The 19,450-nt window shown below is 30.1% G+C and overlaps 2 protein-coding genes across 2 annotated transcripts; both read right to left on the bottom strand.

The window, feature by feature from the left end:
- Nucleotides 1-1,343: 1,343 nt before the first annotated feature.
- LOC115709870 (HVA22-like protein e) lies at nt 1,344-2,436 on the bottom strand. Its single transcript, XM_030638109.2, has 5 exons — nt 2,282-2,436; nt 2,149-2,175; nt 1,936-2,058; nt 1,641-1,842; nt 1,344-1,545 (listed from the first exon to the last, which is right to left on the bottom strand). Exons 1-5 carry the CDS (start codon nt 2,326-2,328, stop codon nt 1,525-1,527), a joined length of 420 nt encoding a protein of 139 aa, XP_030493969.1. The 5' UTR covers nt 2,329-2,436; the 3' UTR covers nt 1,344-1,524.
- Nucleotides 2,437-4,502: 2,066 nt separating this feature from the next.
- Nucleotides 4,503-7,240, bottom strand: LOC115708944 (palmitoyl-acyl carrier protein thioesterase, chloroplastic). The gene is made up of 6 exons (XM_030636973.2): nt 6,441-7,240; nt 6,226-6,359; nt 5,492-5,605; nt 5,212-5,389; nt 5,066-5,134; nt 4,503-4,979 (listed from the first exon to the last, which is right to left on the bottom strand). Exons 1-6 carry the CDS (start codon nt 6,858-6,860, stop codon nt 4,716-4,718), a joined length of 1,179 nt encoding a protein of 392 aa, XP_030492833.2. The 5' UTR covers nt 6,861-7,240; the 3' UTR covers nt 4,503-4,715.
- Nucleotides 7,241-19,450: the final 12,210 nt, after the last annotated feature.

Consider the following 19,450-nt stretch of genomic DNA (forward strand, 5'->3'; position numbering starts at 1 on the left):
AGAAAGTCATAGAAAAGTTAGTATCTGAATCTCCATGCCTTTAGTTTGAGGGAATTCAAGGTAGGTTTAAAATGTTACTAATGAGAAAATTTAGGGGTAGAGCAACTCTTTCTTCAACCATGGAGAGAGTGCTCAATATTCTATTACTGCAAAATATTAGTTGACAATTTCTATTCAATATCTTGTCAATATTATAATCTTTGTTAAAATATCTACTTATCTAGGACAAAATTACTCAACATGAAGTTTAGAGGGATGCATGTAAATCAATCACTAGAAAACAAAACCATGGACTATAAAGTGGGATTTATGGAGGATATTGGGTTTAAAAAAGGGACATTTACATGGTATACTAACTTTTGTCATTTTTTTTATAAAAATACTGCCAGACGGTATTTTTTATTTTTTTACTGTGTTTTTTTATAAGTTTTATAATGTGTTAAGTTTTCATTGTTGTTCTACTAGTGTTTTTTAGTTGTTCTATTATTGTTGAGTTGATCTGTTTTGTGTTTTATTAGTGTTTTATAAAAACACAGTATTTCTGAAAAGATTTCCGTATTTTTATAAAAATTAACTCAAATTTCAATATTTTTGTAAGTTTCTCTTAAAAATAAACTATTGTGGTATTTTTACAAAATGAAGAGTCCAAACCCAACAACTCAAACGAGCATGGGCTCCCCAAAAAAAAAAATTGTATGTGATCATGAAAGAATAGTGGAGCATTCATTAAAAGAAAAAACCTCAAAGTATTTTAATAAGAATTTGTTTTTCTTAAAATTATGTATTATAATATATTAATTTAATTTTGTGAAAAACTGGTAATTAACCTAGAATTAAATTTATTAAATGTGCCTAGAATTAAAAAACTGGTTCAGTTGAGTCTCACATCTGAAGAAATCAGCGAAGCTGTTGATATTTTTGCTCATCAACTGGATGTAAAACTTTTATTATGTACTGTTTTTACTGGATTTTATTTTTGTGATGATATCTTACACAGTATATTATAGAATGACGTTATGAATAGAAAGATTTTGAGTTTAGTTGTGTCCAAAAGAAAATGTAAGTTTAGAAAATAAGTAACTATATATCATCCCTTATCTGATATAGATTATCACTACAAAGTTATAAAATAGTGCAACTAGTCAAAAGTTTATTCGGGTAATTTGGTGGTTAATTAATTAAAGTGAACTAAGTTATTAAATCTGTACACTTTTAGACACCCTTTTTTGAAATATCAAAGTTAAATTAGATAGTGAATAATACATTGTACCACAAACCACAAGATTTTACAACAAAATAAGACAATTTGTGCCCTTCTACATGGGGGAAGTTTTCAAAAGAAAGGTCACAAAACAAAAGCCTTATAATAAGGAGTAATAACTTGTACAAAGATTAAAGATTTAGTACAACCGACAACTTAATTAACACAAACCTAAAAAAAATAAAAACAAAGAAAGTAAAGTTAAGTGTAGTGGAATGAAAGACTTCAATGGCAAGATTATATGCACTTTTGCTTCCCTTTCTTTAATGAGTCTCATGCTCTCCCTGTCCAAGAACACAATTAATAAATAATTAACTCAAGTCCTAGAAAGATGTATAAATTGAAAATATCAACAAAAACTAATTAATTAAAAACTCACTTTACTTGGGATTATGAAATCCACAAACTTTGCAGTTTTACCCTTGTGAGTTTGTGATGATGATGATGAAGATGATGATGTGCCTCTATACTTCTTGAGTTGTTCTCTTACAAATCTCTCATACAAGAAAGCTGCTCCTTTGAATTGGGGAAGAACCAACCAACCCACAAATAACAACTTCACATCATACCAAATAGGTATACTACAAAACAACAAATTAACTCAATATTCAATATTATATATTATATTTTTTTGTAGATATATAATGGTGAATTGTTTTTAAGAAAAAACTTACAACTCTAAAGCAGGTTGCATGACCATTTCAACAAGAGTGAGAAAAGAGTATAAAATCCAATAAGCAAGCCATTGTTCATCATCTAGTTTTGATGTACTCTCCAATGCTAAAACCGATGCATACCTATATAATTTTAAGTACAAAACACAAACCCCATATATCAAAATCATTAATTTACTAAAGAAAAAAAAATGATTTAATAAGAAAACTTACAAGGGATAAATCAATGACAAACTTGGCCTGCAAAAGATAATATCAAACAATTAATCAAAAAAGAAATTACAAAAATATAAAGACTATAGAAAGTAGTGTTTTTGTTAATGAGTAGTAGTAGTAGTAGTAATACCCAGCAAGTGAATGAGCTTGGGAAACTAAAGTACTGAATTTTCCCATCTTAGTGATATTTGGGTTAGAGTTAGAACAGGGTTTTTTTGATTAGAGAGAAAAACACACTCAAAAGACAAAGCTTAATTAGAACTTAAGACAAAGACTCAAACTTTATATATTGAAGGGGAAATGACACGTGGCAAAGATCTGAGGGAGTATAGGATTCTTCCTTAAGCGTGTCGAACTAAATTATCACCGCCCAAGAGGCAGTGATCTAGGCCCAAAGCAAGGCAACAGACCGCTTTCTACGCTGGCTACCTATTTTCTTGAGCTTAATTTAGAGTTTAATGAATTTCACATTAGTGGCAACTTGGGTGCCTTGCCCCATGCACAAGCCACGTGTTCATGTTTTTTAGTGTAAGAAGGTCGGTCACACGTGGCACCCAATGGAGGGTACCAAGTTTTACGTCTATAGTGATGGAATTACCTAATATAAATTAGTTACAACAATGGATAATGTTGTTTGATATGTATGGGACCAAAATAGTGATTAGTGTGTCACTTTAATTGTCATTATTAGATAATTAGATATCTCTAACTGGACCGTCCAGGCTTTGTGTATGGCTTTTTTGTGTTATCAAACATGAAATTGCCATTTGCCATTCGCTTTCAATTCATATTCTCTTGTTTAGATATTCCATGTACACAAATCTAATGATTTGACCCTCTTAAAATTTAATTTGTTTTGTAAAAATCCAATCATAAAAATAAAAAACAAAACAAGTAACTTTGTAAAGAATTGAATTGTTATAGTTGCGACACTAACTAAGTGTTGGAGTTATTGAAGCTGCCTAACTCTTACATTGTACCATCCTATATAATAAAATTAATATTATGAGGTTTTACCACATAGATAGCTGCCTAACTCTTAAAATTAATTAAACAAAAATATTTAAATTGTTTCTGAAATAATTTGCGGCGTAAATATTTAAATTTAATTTTTAGTTACAGATAATTACTTTAAGTTTAGTTTTTGATGGTAATAATACTTAAATTATATTTATATAGAATTTCCGTAAGTATTTATCTGTTAAGTGTTAAGTCATATTATTTACGTATCATTTTTCATTTTTTATGGTATATTAAATTAATTTCTAAATAACAAATAAAATTTTAATGATCTTAACCTATTAGGAATGTTATGTGGTCGTTAACTTGAAACTTAACATCCTTATAAAAGTTTATAAATATAATTAAGTATTATTATCGTAAAAAATTAAACTTAAATATTTATACTGTAAATTAATTTAATTGTAATTTTATCATAGACTCATTTAGGAAAGAGAAATTCTTAAGACAAACTGTCATTTCACAAGTGGGCCCTTTTTTTGGGCCAACACTCTACTCCTAGATCAGGGCCGTAAGTTAAAAAATACCACTTTTATTAATTAATTATTCAAATTTATCTCTAATTTTGTATTTAATTGAAACATAATCTCTTTTTATATGTATTGTACCCAAAATACCCTGACATAAGAGAGTCACATGGAGAGTATCATGAAGTGATTGGGGCGAAATTGGTATAATATTTTAAAAAAAAAAGATAAAAATACCAGACTTTAAAAAAAAGGGTAAAAATAAAAGACGATAATATAAAAAGATATAGAGTGTAATTTCTTCCCTAGAACAGGCAGCTCTCTACCCAAATGAGAAGTCCTTCAAAATTCAATTCAAATGCAATAATAATCTTGCCACTCCATCTTTTGGAGAAGGAGACTCCCTAATGTGGAATACTTCCCAAGTAAAAAGTCTCTATAGTTTTATTTTGATTCTTAACCAAAAACCTTCTCAAAATCCTTACAGAACTAACACTATATAAAGTTCTAGTTATAATACAATAGCTTGTACACTAGGATTTCATTAACAAATCCAAACTACTAATCATCTTCAATCTGTCTTCTTATTTTTTTATTTTTTTTTTCTATTTTTTAAGTTGAGCGGAAAATTCAACGAGAGTATACAAAAATTATCACATTTTTGTACTTGAAATTATTGGTATTAATCAATAATCGAATTATTGGTACCATTTTCCCTCTTGCTTTCCATTTTATGAAGTTTTCAAACAATGAAACCATACAATTTCTCATATTTTAATTATAATTCCATCACATCATGTACTTTAATGACAATGATTCTCAGCTCTCACTTTCTTAATAAGAAAAAAAAATTGATTAAAACAGTTGACAATAATTAAGCTAATCCTTATTGAACCTTATAATCAATGCACTGTGAAAACACACAAAGTGCAGTTAGAATATTTTTACATGGCCATATAAATAAATATACTAGTACAAGAAACAAAACAAACAAGCAAACAAAAGCATTAAATAACCAAAAAAAAAAACATATTCATAAAAAATAATCATAGTGATGAAAATTGCCACGTGTAAAGATCATATTGATAGATGATCATGACTCTCTTTGTAATGCCATTGTGTTCTTGCTCTTACTATCTCTGCCTTATCATCTTGCATCCTAAGCATGTGTGTATATTTCATATCTGCCATCCTTTTTATACAATTACTCTTGGAATCTTCATCCACTTTCGATGTGGGACTTGTCATCGACTCAAGTAAATTTGATTGCCTACATTCTCTTCTATACTCCAGAGTCATACTTGTTAAGTAATACTCTTCTAAAACATTTCTTGGCACACTCTGCATATTCACACAAGAAAAATTTAATCATATAATGTCTTAAGAAATTGGATTAACTAAAGTCTTTTAGTTTTAAATTTTGGTACCTCTAGAATCCAACCAATGTATTTGACATTGTTTACATGTTGATTGGCATCCATATCACTCCACCTTGGCTGAGTTTAACAACACAACACATTTTATTATCTTCTCATATTAATGTAAAAATAAAATAAAAAATTATAATTCTTACAGCTAAACCAGTTCGGATTGTCTGAGCAGTTTGATCAATGAGCTTGTCAATCTTGTCACTATCATTCTTTTCTTTGGCAATGGCTACTCTATGGAAGTAAAATGGTGCAACTTCATGTCTCACTTGTTCAGGAATCTTACACAATCTTCTTGTTTCTCTATTCATTATCACCCAAATACTAACCAAAGAAAATGATCACACATGCTTTTAAGTTTTAGTTCCTTAGAGAATAAAAAATTATCAAACACTTTAGATTTAATCATAAAAAGAAAAAAAGTACCTTGTTGCTCTAGTTATGATCTCTCTTGTATGGTAGTCTCTAATAATCCAATCCCTACGCATTCCATTTTTGCCTTCTGCATCCACCCAAGTATCAATCTCAACCACATCTCCCCTGCCACACTTGCATTATTAGTACTTAAAACAAAAATATTGAAAAAAGAAAAAAGGCAATTACACATTTTATGATTTTTATAAAATATAACTTTCTTTATTTCAAAAACTCATTTATAAGGAAAAATTAAAAAATATATGAGAAAAAAAAGAGAATTGCTAAAAGACATTATTGGTGTTTAACACTCTCTTCGGTGTCATACTGCAATTAGTGTAATTAAGTATGGGGTCTTATATAATTTTAAAAAATAATTTTTAAGCAATATCGCTAACTAATCGTAGAGAGTCACCTATAGAAGGTGCTGGACACCACTATAGTAATGCTCGAAAAAAAAAATAGTATACGGTAACTTGTTACTTAAAATGGTAATTGGTTACTTGAAGAGGTAACTGGTTACTCTTCTTGTTGCCTTAAGGTAACTAATTATCTTGAACCGGTTTTCTTATATTTTTTTTTTAAATTTTCTCCTAAGATAATATTTTTTTTTTCAAGAAAAAAACAAATTTTATAAACTAAACTTTGCCAAAAAAGTAAAATTACCCAAAAAAAAAAGGAAATTTACATAACAAAACATTTATTTTTATGTCAAGTTTTTGGAAGTGTAGTTTCAATCAACATACCAGCAACTGTATCTTTGTACTTGAATGTGGATCCGAGTGACAACCCAAATGAGCTTTCGGATACTCATTTCGCGGGTCGCTCCGAATCCATCTCCAGCAAGTCCAGAGCATGTGACATGGTTAAGAGCTGTCTCCTGCATAATTTTGCTATTATTTAACACTTAATAATTTGACTAATAAGTGTCAAAAAATGAAAAAATAAAAAAGATACCAACCTGAAGTAAATTCATGAGTGTTTCCATAGTGGCAGTTTTATCAGGACCAGTTTCATATGATCGGATAATGAAAGTTTGTCTATAAACAAACCTGTCCTCAACAAATTTACCAAGTAAATAAGCATGAAGAGGAGAATTATCTACACTTACATCTGTCAAAATCTCACTTTTTTTATCTACAACATATGTCCCATTTAGATTTTTTCCATTAATTGCATCCAAACTTTTAGGACTTTTACTAGCACTTGCTATAGCCCTAAAACGCCGTCGTTTCAACTTGATTAATGCACCATTTCTTGAGTGGTAATAACAATTTGATATGGCCAAGCCTACATTGTTGTTCTTCTTCTCTGCTTTGTACAAATTCCCTGGAATTTGTAATCTAACACTGATTGATGATGTTGTTGTTGTTGAAGCCATTGGTCTTATTATTATTATTATTATTATTATTGGTAAGTGAAAGAAACTAAGAAAGTGTTACATTGGTTTATACTTAGATATTAAAGATAACCCAAATAAATTTAAGATGAAAAAATATGGTTAATGAAACTTCTAGCTCATGTTGCTTTGTTGAATGAAAAATAATTATAATAATTACAAAAAAAAAACAATAATGTCATACATTAGTGGTTGTAACTACAAGATAAAACTATACATTAATTTTATTTTGGTTAGAGATGGTGGCTTATGTAGTTGAACCACTTTAAAGGGTGAGAAAAAAAAGAAAGAGAGATTTCTTCTATTGTTTTTTGCTTACTTACACGAAAATGAAGAACAATTAATTAAGTTCCATGTTAGAAACTTAATATAATTTTAATTAGTTTGGATGATTGTATTTACAACATTTTTTTTTTTTGAATGGTGATGGCTAATGTAATGACATTCCAAACATAGTTGTTTAGATTTTGAGGAAAATGATAGGATTTACTTACCTACTCTAACTTCTTTTGTTTTGGTAATCTGTAATGGAAACTCTAGTCAAATTAACCCAAATGTAGTAAATAAAATAAAAGAAGTCAAGTCCATATAAATTAGGAAGTTAATTATGTTTGACTTGTATGTTTTGACATACATAATACACTGTTGGAATTATTAAATATAGAGAAAATTACTATATTAGATATTGAGTTGCTTCTTAAACACATTTTAGGTACTTTCTATAACTTCTTTTGTTTTCATTATATTCATTTAAAACAAATATTCCTAACAAACATGCTGAAATTTTGAAATAAACAAAAATAAAGCAACATAGCTAGGCTTAAAAAAAATAAATTGAAAAAGGTAGTTTACTTGGAGTTGATTAGATGTAGCCTTTTAATATTGACTATGTATTTTTGTAATTGATTTATATCAGTTTTATATGATTTACTAGTAAATGGTTTGTGGGTTTACCAATTAATCACTTCATATATGTGGTATAAATCTTTAATTCTAAATGATATTTTGTGAAGTAAGCCCCTTTAGTCGAAAATGATTGTGGGCTTTGTATAATTTTTTTTCTTTCGTGGATTATTTACACCACATAAAGTTTTTAATTTTTTTTAATTGTGGGGTAGAATTTTTTTTTTTAAAAATACTGTTTAAGTTTTATATTGTGTACAATATTAAGTTTTCACTGTTGTTCTACGGTTATTTTTTAGTTGTTCGACTAATTTTTTTAATTGTTCTATTTTGTATTCTACTGTTATTTTATAAAAATACAATATTTTTGAAAGAAAAAAAATCGTGTGGCAGTATTTTTATAAAAACTAATCGAAATTCCAGTATTTTTGTAAGTTTTCTCTCTTTCATTTACAGGAGTGGACTTACTTGGTAGCATTTATTGAACCATTGGGTTCTTTATCCAAACTTAACTAGAAAAGGATGGGCTTTGAAAAATATTGATGAGGCCCAAATATAGGGAACGAGTTATGATAAAGTGGACAAAATGTCTGCGTTTGAGTAACCAAAAAAAAGAAATAGAACAATGTGGTGTAAATCTAATTTGTATAGTTTTGGATTAGATATAAAAATATTTTATTTTAAGTGATTACTTCTCTTTCTTGACATTTTCTAACCAAAAGGGGATCACTTGTAGATTAGTGTCATTAGATACTTGATTATTAAATTTTTTTTTATTTTTATACTTCAAAACAGTTTTTTTTTTCTTTTTGTATTTTTATAGAAATTCACATAGAAACTTTCATAGCAACAAACAGAGCAACTTAAATCTCAACCAAAATCAATAACAAATTATCGAAATAATCCAAACCGCAAAGATAAATCATACTATATGCTATTAGAAAATGGACCCTATGATTATTTGTGAGAGGCAATCTTGGCGAACCAAGCGATCCCAAAACACACCGTTTCAATCACTAAGATAAACATAATTAATTATTTTATGCATAATTTGATTGTATAAACATAATTATAGTTGTAACAATTGTATTCATCAAATCACAAAAACTTTTTCCTACATTTCATTCAACAATATTTTAGTTTAAAACAAATAATATACTAAATTACAAAGTAGCCCATATTTTAGTTACAATTGGATTGAATAGGTTCAATAGGCCCAAATGTAAATCTAATTTGCTAAAATAAGGGTCTTTGAGAGGAAATTACACTCTATATTTTTTTTTTATATTGTTCTTTTTTATTTTTACCTTTTCTTTAAAATCTATTATTTTTACCTCATTTTTTAAACATTGTACTAATTTTGCCCCTGTCATTTCAAGATACTCTCCATGTGATTCTCTTATGTCAGGGTATTTTGGGTACAATACATATAAAAATAAGTATGTTTTAATTAAATATAAAATTAAAAGTAAATTTAATTAATTAATTAATAAAAGTGGTATTTTTCAATTTACCCTCATATTTGATCTCTATCTCTTTTTTGTTGCCATTTTTTTGTAGTTTAAAATTAAATGATTGGTGTTTTGTCTTTTAGTATTGTTTTCGTTGTATAGGTAATAAGTAGTAAAAGACAAAAGGCAGGAAAGAAGAGTAAATGGAATAGAACTAACTTGTGTGTCTTTTTTCCCATAAGTACTCTTTTGCACGTAACTTCTTCAATCTCCAATCCATACATAAGATTTAACTTATTACGTCATTTTTTTTAACTCAGGTGTTTGGTTTTGGAATATAATTAATTTCCATCCAACTATCAATGATCTCTACTATAAATTTTAGACTGACAATCCCAACAACACTATCCACTTGATTAATTAATTTGTAACTAAACTCAATCATACTATTAAATATAACATAATTATATATATAGTAGTGTGTAATTTGGATATGAGTGTTAGAGTTTGTCGAGAATAGGTTCTATCTCAAAACCAATTGGCAATGAGTGGAGTAGTCCATGTTCTTATATATGGCTCAATACTTTTACATTTAATCCATGTGGGACGATGGTGGCTATTTTTGCACCATCTGGATCTCGTGCGGCTAGCTAATCATCTGGACAGGTGTGGATCGAAAGCCCGCTAGGGATATGGCTCTGATACCATGTTGAGAATCATGGGATTCCATCTCAAAACCAATTGGCAATGAGTGGAGTAGCCCATGTTCTTATATATGGCTCAATACTTTTACATTTAATCCATGTGGGACTATGTTCTCTAATAGAGTGTGTATATCATTATTAGTATATAAACGAGTAATGATAAATACCTACAATTTTAATTTGTACATTCAAAGCCCTGCGAACAAAACTCGTAAGGAGATAACCAACAAACGGCAAATCACGTCGCTTAATTGTACATTCAAAGTCATGCGATCGAACAAATCTCACAAGGAGATGACCAACAAATAACAAATTACGCCGTTTATGAAAAAAGCGAAAGTACGAGAATTAGAACCCAAAAATAAAAGGATAAATCCCACAAAAACAACACAAAGCCAACATTAACAAAGACTAACAACTAAGGTACGTACTAACTAAAAACTACTGTTGAAAAACTACATAAACATGACCAAGCTACTACCGAACTTAAATCGCTGAAATGATTCAAAATTTAACTACATTAGATCTAGCTTAAAATACATTAAAAATTAATCTAATTAAATTCACATGCAGTACATTTACAACACCTCTATCTTTATTTTTACTTTTTGACAAAAAAAAATATATTTTGGACTCTTTGTTTTGTAAAAATAATTAATTGGACTCTCTATTTTATAAAATTATAAATTAAACCTTATATTTTTTAAAATAGTACTAAATAATAATTCAAACTGATTTTTTATCAAAATAAAACTAAAAATAATCAAATATAAAAGTGTTATAACAAAATTGGTTACATTTTCTATATCTATTCGTGTTGGAAATTATTTCAAATTTGTTTTATTAAAAAAATTAAAAACTTGAGTTTTTAATCTAATTTGTATTATTTAAAAAAAAAAAAAATACAGAGTCTAATCAATAATTTTTTACAAAATATAAAGTTCAAAATAACATAAACACAATATAAAATAGAATAAAAAAATTATTACATTATTTATTAGAATATGCCAATAAAAGAAAAAGAAGGGCAAATCAACAATATTTTTTAAAAAAACAATAAGTAAATAAATAACATTGTGTTATAAATAGTATTAATTATGTGGATGTCCAAATCTTTTATTTATTACCATTAATGTAATCAACATTCCCTTTTTCTTAGTTTCCCTTTCTCTTAGTTTCTTAATATTTGACTCTTGTATGTGTATAAATAGGAGATCACCTATTGGAATAAAATACTCAGAAAATTCTCATCTCTTCTCTATTTTCTTTCTCTAAATTATAATATTACATAATACTAATATTTCATAATACGTTATCAGCACGAGCCTCTAACCAAGGTATGACAATGTTTTTGTTATGTGATCTCGAATTGCTTCAAAGTCATGATACACTAAATATATATATGTATATATATATACTCATCTGACTGAAACACATTCGAGTTAGCCATTTTTTTTTTCTAATGAATTAATATTTATACAATATATGTCTATGCTTATATATATCTATATAGATGCTTATATATTATATATGTGTGTTGATTTGTTTATCATATTATATTATTTAATCTTATTATCTTATTCTATATTGTACTATATTTTGTTGTATTTTTTTTTTCAAAGTTTATGTATATGTCTAATAATTTACACTTTATATTGATATAGTTTTATCCATGGCAAACCTTGCAAAACTTGATTTTGTGGCACTTGATATTTCTGGAAAAAACTATTTGTCATGGATTCTTGATGCTGAAATCTATTTAGATGCTATGGGTCTTGGAGACACCATCAAAGATCAAAATACTGAAACAAAACAAAATAAGGCCAAGGCTATGATTTTCCTTCGCCATCATCTCCATGAGGGGTTAAAATCTGAATATTTAACCGTAAAAGATCCTCTTGTGCTTTGGCAAAATTTGAAAGAAAGATATGACCATCAAAAAACTGTTATATTGCCAAAGGCTAAGAATGATTGGTTGCACCTGAGGTTGCAAGATTTTAAATCAGTAAGTGATTATAACTCTGCAATGTTTAATATCACTTCTAAATTAATGTTGTGTGGAGAAAAAGTTACTGACTATGAAATGTTAGAAAAAACATATACTACTTTTCATGCCTCTAATGTGCTCCTGCAGCAACAATATAGAGAGCGAAATTTTAAAAAATATTCAGAATTGATTTCATGTCTTCTAGTAGCTGAGCAGAATAATGAACTTTTGATGAAAAATCATGAATCTCACCCAACTGGGTCTGCTCCATTCCCTGAAGTGAATGCTACAATTGCTGACAATCATAATCATAGTCGTAGTCGTGATCATAATCGAAGTAATAGACGTGGTCGTGACCATAATCAAAGTCGCGATCGTGGTCGCGATCGCGGTCGAAGCAATGTTTGGCATCGTAATGGTCACAATAAAAATTCATATACTCCAATGAAAAGCACAACTACTGAGAACAAGGGAAAAGGTCCTCAAAATAATAATCATAGAAATTCTGAAAATTTATGTTCCAGATGTGGAATAAAAGGACACTGGGCACGTGCTTGTCGTACGGCAAAACACCTTGCTGATCTTTATCAAGCATCTGTGAAAGGAAAGGAGAAAATAGAAGCAAATTTTGCCTATCAAGATGATGGTTTTCTTAAAGAGCCTTTGGATATTACGCACTTAGATGTTGCAGATTTCTTTAATGAAGATCTCATTAATAACAACATGAATATCGATAATGGAGATGGGAATGTCCACAATTAGTCACTTTTCTTTGTTATGTTTTTTTTATTATTATCATTTATTTACTTTAAGGTGTTTATTTTATTTGGCATATTTATGTAATGAACTTTTATTATTTAAGCATTTATATTTTGAACTTATTATGTTTTTTTTGTTAATGAAGTAATGGACATTTGTCATTATATACATGATTCTACAAATAATGGTGATGATATGTGTTTGGTGGATAGCGCAACCACTCATACAATACTCAGAAGTGATAAATATTTTTCAAATTTATCAAGAATGAAGGCAAATGTTAATACAATATCAGGCACTGCAAATTTAATTGAAGGCTCCGGAAGAGCCATTATATTGATGCCTAGAGGAACAAAAATTATTATAGATGATGCCTTATTATCCACCAAATCAAAAAGGAATCTGTTGAGTTTCAAAGATATACGTCGTAATGGATATCATATTGAGACAATAGATGAAAATAATTTTGAATATCTTTGCATTACATCTATTGTTTCAAGAAAAAAATGCATGATAGAAAAATTACCTGGTTTGTCTTCAGGTTTGTACGTTACACGTATAAGTACAATAGAAACTCATGTTATTGTGAACGAGAAGTTCGCAAACCGTAAAAATTTATTTGTTATTTGGCATGACCGGTTAGGCCATCCCGGTTCAATTATGATGCGTAGAATAATAGAGAACTCACATGGTCATCCATTGAAGAACCAAAAGATTCTTTTATCCAGTGAGTTCTCATGTGCTGCTTGTTCTCAAGGAAAGTTAATCATTAAGCCCTCACCGGTAAAGGTTGGAATTGAATCCCCTGGATTTCTTGAACGAATTCAGGGCGACATATGTGGGCCTATTTGCCCACCATGTGGACCATTTAGATATTTTATGGTATTGATAGATGCATCAACTAGATGGTCACATGTTTGCTTATTATCTACTCGTAATGTAGCATTTGCAAGATTGCTTGCTCAAATAATCCGATTACGAGCACAATTCCCAGACTATGCAATCAAGACAATCTGCCTTGATGATGCTGGTAAATTTACATCACAGGCTTTTAATGATTATTGTATGTCAATAGAGATAAATGTAGAACATCCTGTTGCTCATGTACATACACAAAATGGTCTAGCAGAATCATTTATTAAGCGCCTCCAATTAATCGCAAGACCATTACTTATGAGAACAAAACTCCCAATTATAGCTTGGGGACATGCTATTTTACATGCTGCGGCACTTGTACGCATTAGGCCAACATCATATCACAAATTCTCCCCACTACAATTGGCTTTTGGTCAGGAGCCAAATATTTCCCATCTAAGAATCTTTGGTTGTACAATATATGTTCCGATTGCTCCACCACAACGAACAAAGATGTGTCCTCAAAGGAAGCTGGGAATATATGTTGGGTATGAATCTCCATTTATCATTAAATATCTCGAACCTGGTACAGCACGTTTTGCTGATTGTCATTATGACGAGACAAGTTTCCCAGCTTTAGGGGGAGGGGAAAAGAAACAAATTTGGAAAAAGAAATTATATGGAATGCACAATCTTTATCTCAATTTGATCCTCGTACAAATCAATGTGAACTTGAAGTTCAAAGAATAATTCATTTGCAAAATATTGCAAATCAATTACCAAATGCATTCACTGACCCAAAGAAAATTACAAAATCACATATTCCAGCTGAAAATGCTCCAATTCGAATTGAAGTCCCAGAAGGACAATTAATTAATGATTCTAAAGCACGTTTGAAACGTGGTAGACCAGTCGGTTCCAAAGATAAAAATCCTCGAAAAAGAAAGGGAGCAAATAATCAAGATGGCCCTAATGAAGAGGCTGAAAATTTCGAGGAAGATGTTGACATAAACAAATCTCTTGAAGAGATTCAGTACTGAAAATATTAGCAATAATGAGATCTCAATAAATTATGTCAATACAAGAAAAGAATGGAACCGACTCGAAGTAATTGTCGACAATATTTTTGCTTATAATGTAGCGCTAGAAATTATGAATGAAAACGAGGATCTTGAACCTAAATCTATCAAAGAATGTCAAAATAGAAAAGATTGGCCAAAATGGAAAGAAGCAATTCAAGCAGAATTGAATTCACTTGCTAAACGCAAAGTATTTGGACCTATAGTCCAAACATTTGAAGGTGCGAAACCCGTTGGATACAAATGGGTATGTTTACGTAAAAGAAATGAGAAAAATGAAGTTGTGAGATACAAAGCAAGACTTGTAGCTCAAGGTTTTTCTCAAAGGCCAGGTATTGATTATGAGGAGACATATTCTCCTGTGGTGGATGCAATAACATTAAGATATTTGGTTAGCTTGGCTGTGAGTGAAAAACTCGATATGCGATTAATGGATGTAGTCACAGCTTATTTATATGGATCACTAGATAGTGATATTTACATGAAGATCCCTGAAGGATTTAAGATGCCTGATGCATATAATTCAAGCAATCGAGAAATGTGCTCAATTAAATTACAAAGATCATTGTATGGATTAAAACAATCAGGACGCATGTGGTACAATCGACTTAGTGAATATTTATTAAAAGAAGGATATAAAAATGATCCTATTTGCCCATGTGTTTTTATAAAAAGTTCAAGTCCTGAGTTTGTTATCATTGCTGTATATGTTGATGATTTGAATATTATTGGAACTCCTGAAAAACTTTCAGAAGCTGTGGAATATCTAAAGAAAGAGTTCGAAATGAAAGATTTAGGAAAAACAAAATTTTTTCTTTGTCTACAAATTGAGCATTTAAAATGTGGAATTTTCATTCATCAGTCAACTTATACTGAAAAGATTTTGAGACGGTTTTATATGGATAAATCACACCCATTGAGTAGCCCAATGGTAGTTAGGTCACTTGATGTAGAAAAAGATCCTTTTCGACCTAGAGAAGAACATGAAGAGCTCCTTGGTCCAGAAGTACCATATCTTAGTGCAATAGGAGCATTGATGTATCTTGCTAATTGTACAAGACCTGATATAGCTTTCTCTGTCAATTTATTAGCAAGATTTAGTTCTGCTCCAACATATAGACATTGGAAAGGGATTAAGCACATACTCCGCTATCTCCAGGGTACTATTGATAAAGGATTATTATATTCTAATAATTGTGGGTCACAACTTATTGGCTACGCTGATGCAGGATATTTATCTAATCCACATAAAGCCAGATCTCAAACTGGCTATTTGTTTACTTGCGGTGACACTGCTATATCCTGGCGATCAACAAAGCAAACTCTGGTGGCTACTTCCTCAAATCATGCTGAGATACTTGCAATTCACGAGGCAAGTCGAGAATGTGTTTGGTTAAGATCAATGACACAACATATTCGAGGAACATGTGGATTAACATCTAATAAAGAAGTACCAACAATTCTCTATGAAGATAATGCTGCTTGCATCGCTCAACTTAAAGGAGGGTACATTAAAGGAGACAGAACTAAACATATTTCACCAAAATTCTTCTTTACACACAATCTTCAAGAAAATGGTGATATCGATGTTCAACAAATTCGATCAAGCGATAATCTTGCAGACTTATTCACGAAGTCATTACCAACATCAACTTTTGAGAAGATGGTTCACAAGATTGGAATGCGTCGATTAAAGGATCTCCATGAATGCCAAAATGAGGGGGAGTAATTTCATACTGCACTCTTTTTTTCCTTGACCGAGTTTTGTCCCACTGGGTTTTCTCGGCAAGGTTTTTAATGAGGCAGTTATTATGGACATCCAAGGGGGAGTGTTATAAATAGTATTAATTATGTGGATGTCCAAATCTTTTATTTATTACCATTAATGTAATCAACATTCCCTTTTTCTTAGTTTCCCTTTCTCTTAGTTTCTTAATATTTGACTCTTGTATGTGTATAAATAGGAGATCACCTATTGGAATAAAATACTCAGAAAATTCTCATCTCTTCTCTATTTTCTTTCTCTAAATTATAATATTACATAATACTAATATTTCATAATACATTGAAAGTTTCTCTAGTTCTAGCTAGCCATTATAATTATTATGTGTCTTTGCTTAACTTTTACATGCCCATACACTGTATTTGCGGGCAGCCTCCCTTCACCACTACTTTTTTTATTTTCATGTTTTTTTGGTCAACAAATGTTGAAAGTATTTTGAAAATATATTTTATTAAAGGGTTATTTGCGGTAAAACCCCCTAAAGTAGGGAGGTTTTTGCAACCAACCCCCAATTCTAAAATTTTGCCGCAAAACTCCCTAAACTCAAGTTCTGTTAGCACTTAGCCCTTTCCGTCCATTTTTAGTTGTTAAATGCCATGGTGGAATGTCCACGTGTACACATTGTACACGTGGCACAATTTTATTGGTCCATGTAAATAAATTTTTTAAAAAATAAAAAAATTAATTATTTTAAAAATAAAAAATAAAAAATATTTTCATTACAAATTAAAAAATTAAAAATTAAAAAATTAAAAAAATTAAAAAAACAATTAAAAAAAAATTAAACAATTAACCCAACTACCATTCCAACCATCTCTTCGCTTCTCTCCTTTTCCCCCAAATTAACAACAAAACTCAAATCTTTCCTCAATGTCTATGGAGGATGATGATGCCCATCTCTCTCAGCCTTTGCTACACTCCCAAACAAACCCTCTTCACAATGATTTCCGAATACCAATCCAACAACTTGACCACCCTCAATCATCCTCTGCACCCAGACGAACCCACAATCTCCACCGTTGTAAGACGGCTCCCGCCATGGCCGTGGTTCGTGACCTCAAACCCAAGACATCCGAGCTTCCCCATCCTCAATCCGACTCCAGCTCCATCGTCAGACAAGCCTTCTTCTTGCAAGAAAATATCATCTTAAAAATTAAAAAAACAATTTTAAAAAAGTAAAAATTAAAAAAACCCTAATAACCCTAACCCCACTCTTCTCCTCGTTCTCTCTCTGTGAACTGCCGCCTTCTTCTTCTTCTCTCTCTGTCAAGCTTCGACTTCTAGACGCCACCGCTCACCGCCGAGTCACCGACCTCCTCACTCCGTTCCTCGTCACCACTCACCGTCAGGAGAACTGCTTCTTCGACGGGGTAGCCGCCGAGCTCTCGTCTTGCCGAAGCGGTTCTGGTGGATGGGATCAGTCGTGTTGCCGAGGTGGGGAAGCTTGGGTGCGTCGAGTCTAGGATCTTGAAGAGGGTGAGAGAGGAGTTTGGGGTTTTGGAGTTTGTGGGGTTGGGGGGTTTTGAAAATGTGAGGGGATGTGTATGAGTGGAAAGGATTGAAGTTGGAGGTGGATGAGACTAAGTATGAGTTTGTGGGGAGGTGTGAGAAGGGAGGGTGAGGGTGTGACTGAGGGTGTGATTGTGATAGGGTTAGAAGGAAAGAGGCGGGTATAGAAGAAGAAGAAGAAGAAGAAGAAGAAGAAGAAGAAGAAGAAAGAAAAGAGAAAGAAAAGAAAAGAAAAAAGAAAAAGAAAAAGAAAAAGAAAAAGAATATAAAATTTAATTTTTTTTTTTAATTTTTAAAGATATTTTTATTTTTTTATATTTAAATAATTAATTTTTTTATTTTTTTAAATATTTATTGCGTGGACTAATAAAATTTTGCCACGTGTACACTGTGTACACGTGGACATTCCACCATGGCATTTAACAGATAAAAATGGACGGAAATGGCTAAATGCTAACAGAACTTGAGTTTAGGGAGTTTTGCGGCAAAAATTTTAGAATTGGGGGTTAGTTGTAAAAACCTCCCTACTTTAGGGGATTTTACCGCAAATAACCCTTTATTAAATAATAGTCAAAGAATGTAATCATCTAGCTAGCTCATAAAATTTAGAGTATTCCTATTAGATATAAGTGTTACTTAGTATTTTTAGACATGATATCGTGATTAGTTAGTAATATTCTCTAAAAATTATTACATTAAATTATATAGGACCGAATACTTAGTTGGACCAATAACAATATTAATACACAAAAAAATGCTAGACACTACTAGTATCTTTTAATATTTCTCTAAACTTTAGTTAAGAAAATTCATTGATGTAATAAAAGCCATGTACAGTTATGATCATATGAAAACACGAAATTCTCTCTTTGATATAATAAATGTTTAGTAAAACCTTTTTATGAATACACATATTTACTAATAAATAATGAGAATCAATGAAAAGAGAATTATTCTTTATATTTGTTTATTTAATTTATTAAATTAAAAAAAAAAGAAATTAATTAAATAAGAGAGAAAAGAGAGGGAAAATTTCTCCCACTAATTTTTTAAGGAATGCCATTACCCATTAAGGGTAATGAAATTTATTTATTTTTATTTTATTTTTTAATATTAAATTTATAATGATAATTTTATCCTTTAAAGCATGTCTTATATAATAACTACCATATACTATAATTTAACTCAAATGGATAATTTAATCAATTTAAGTATTCTAATTACTTTCCTGATAAAATAAATAAGATAAATCACTACCATTCTATTTCCAATCACTTTTAGTAAACAACATATTACAAATATTAATTTCGATTATTCTTCATTTATTCCGTTACATTTTTTTATTATTTTATTCTGATTCTGAATAATATGTAGTAAACGTGCCAACTAATCAAATTATATTTTAATTGAGAGATTCTACTTTAATAGAGTTACAATAAAAAAAATATCAAAATTACTGACAATAAATAATCCTTAACACTATATCAAAATAAAATTATTTTGATTAAATATAATAATTATACTTGTATGTACTTTATCAAT

The sequence above is a fragment of the Cannabis sativa genome, chromosome 3 (assembly GCF_029168945.1).
Source record: "Cannabis sativa cultivar Pink pepper isolate KNU-18-1 chromosome 3, ASM2916894v1, whole genome shotgun sequence".
In the NCBI taxonomy this organism is placed as follows: domain Eukaryota; kingdom Viridiplantae; phylum Streptophyta; class Magnoliopsida; order Rosales; family Cannabaceae; genus Cannabis; species Cannabis sativa.

What these genes read in the sequence shown, in the direction of transcription:
- LOC115709870 (XM_030638109.2), bottom strand. Translation starts at nt 2,328, where the DNA reads ATGGGAAAATTCAGTACTTTAGTTTCCCAAGCTCATTCACTTGCTGG. An exon ending in CAAGCTCATTCACTTGCTGG is followed by an intron (nt 2,176 to 2,281) that starts GTATTACTACTA and finishes TATCTTTTGCAG; the next exon opens with GCCAAGTTTGTCATTGATTT. An exon ending in TTGTCATTGATTTATCCCTT is followed by an intron (nt 2,059 to 2,148) that starts GTAAGTTTTCTT and finishes AAAATTATATAG; the next exon opens with GTATGCATCGGTTTTAGCAT.
- LOC115708944 (XM_030636973.2), bottom strand. Translation starts at nt 6,860, where the DNA reads ATGGCTTCAACAACAACAACATCATCAATCAGTGTTAGATTACAAATT. An exon ending in ATCATAACTAGAGCAACAAG is followed by an intron (nt 5,390 to 5,491) that starts GTACTTTTTTTC and finishes TTCTTTGGTTAG; the next exon opens with TATTTGGGTGATAATGAATA. An exon ending in CAATCCGAACTGGTTTAGCT is followed by an intron (nt 5,135 to 5,211) that starts GTAAGAATTATA and finishes TGTTAAACTCAG; the next exon opens with CCAAGGTGGAGTGATATGGA.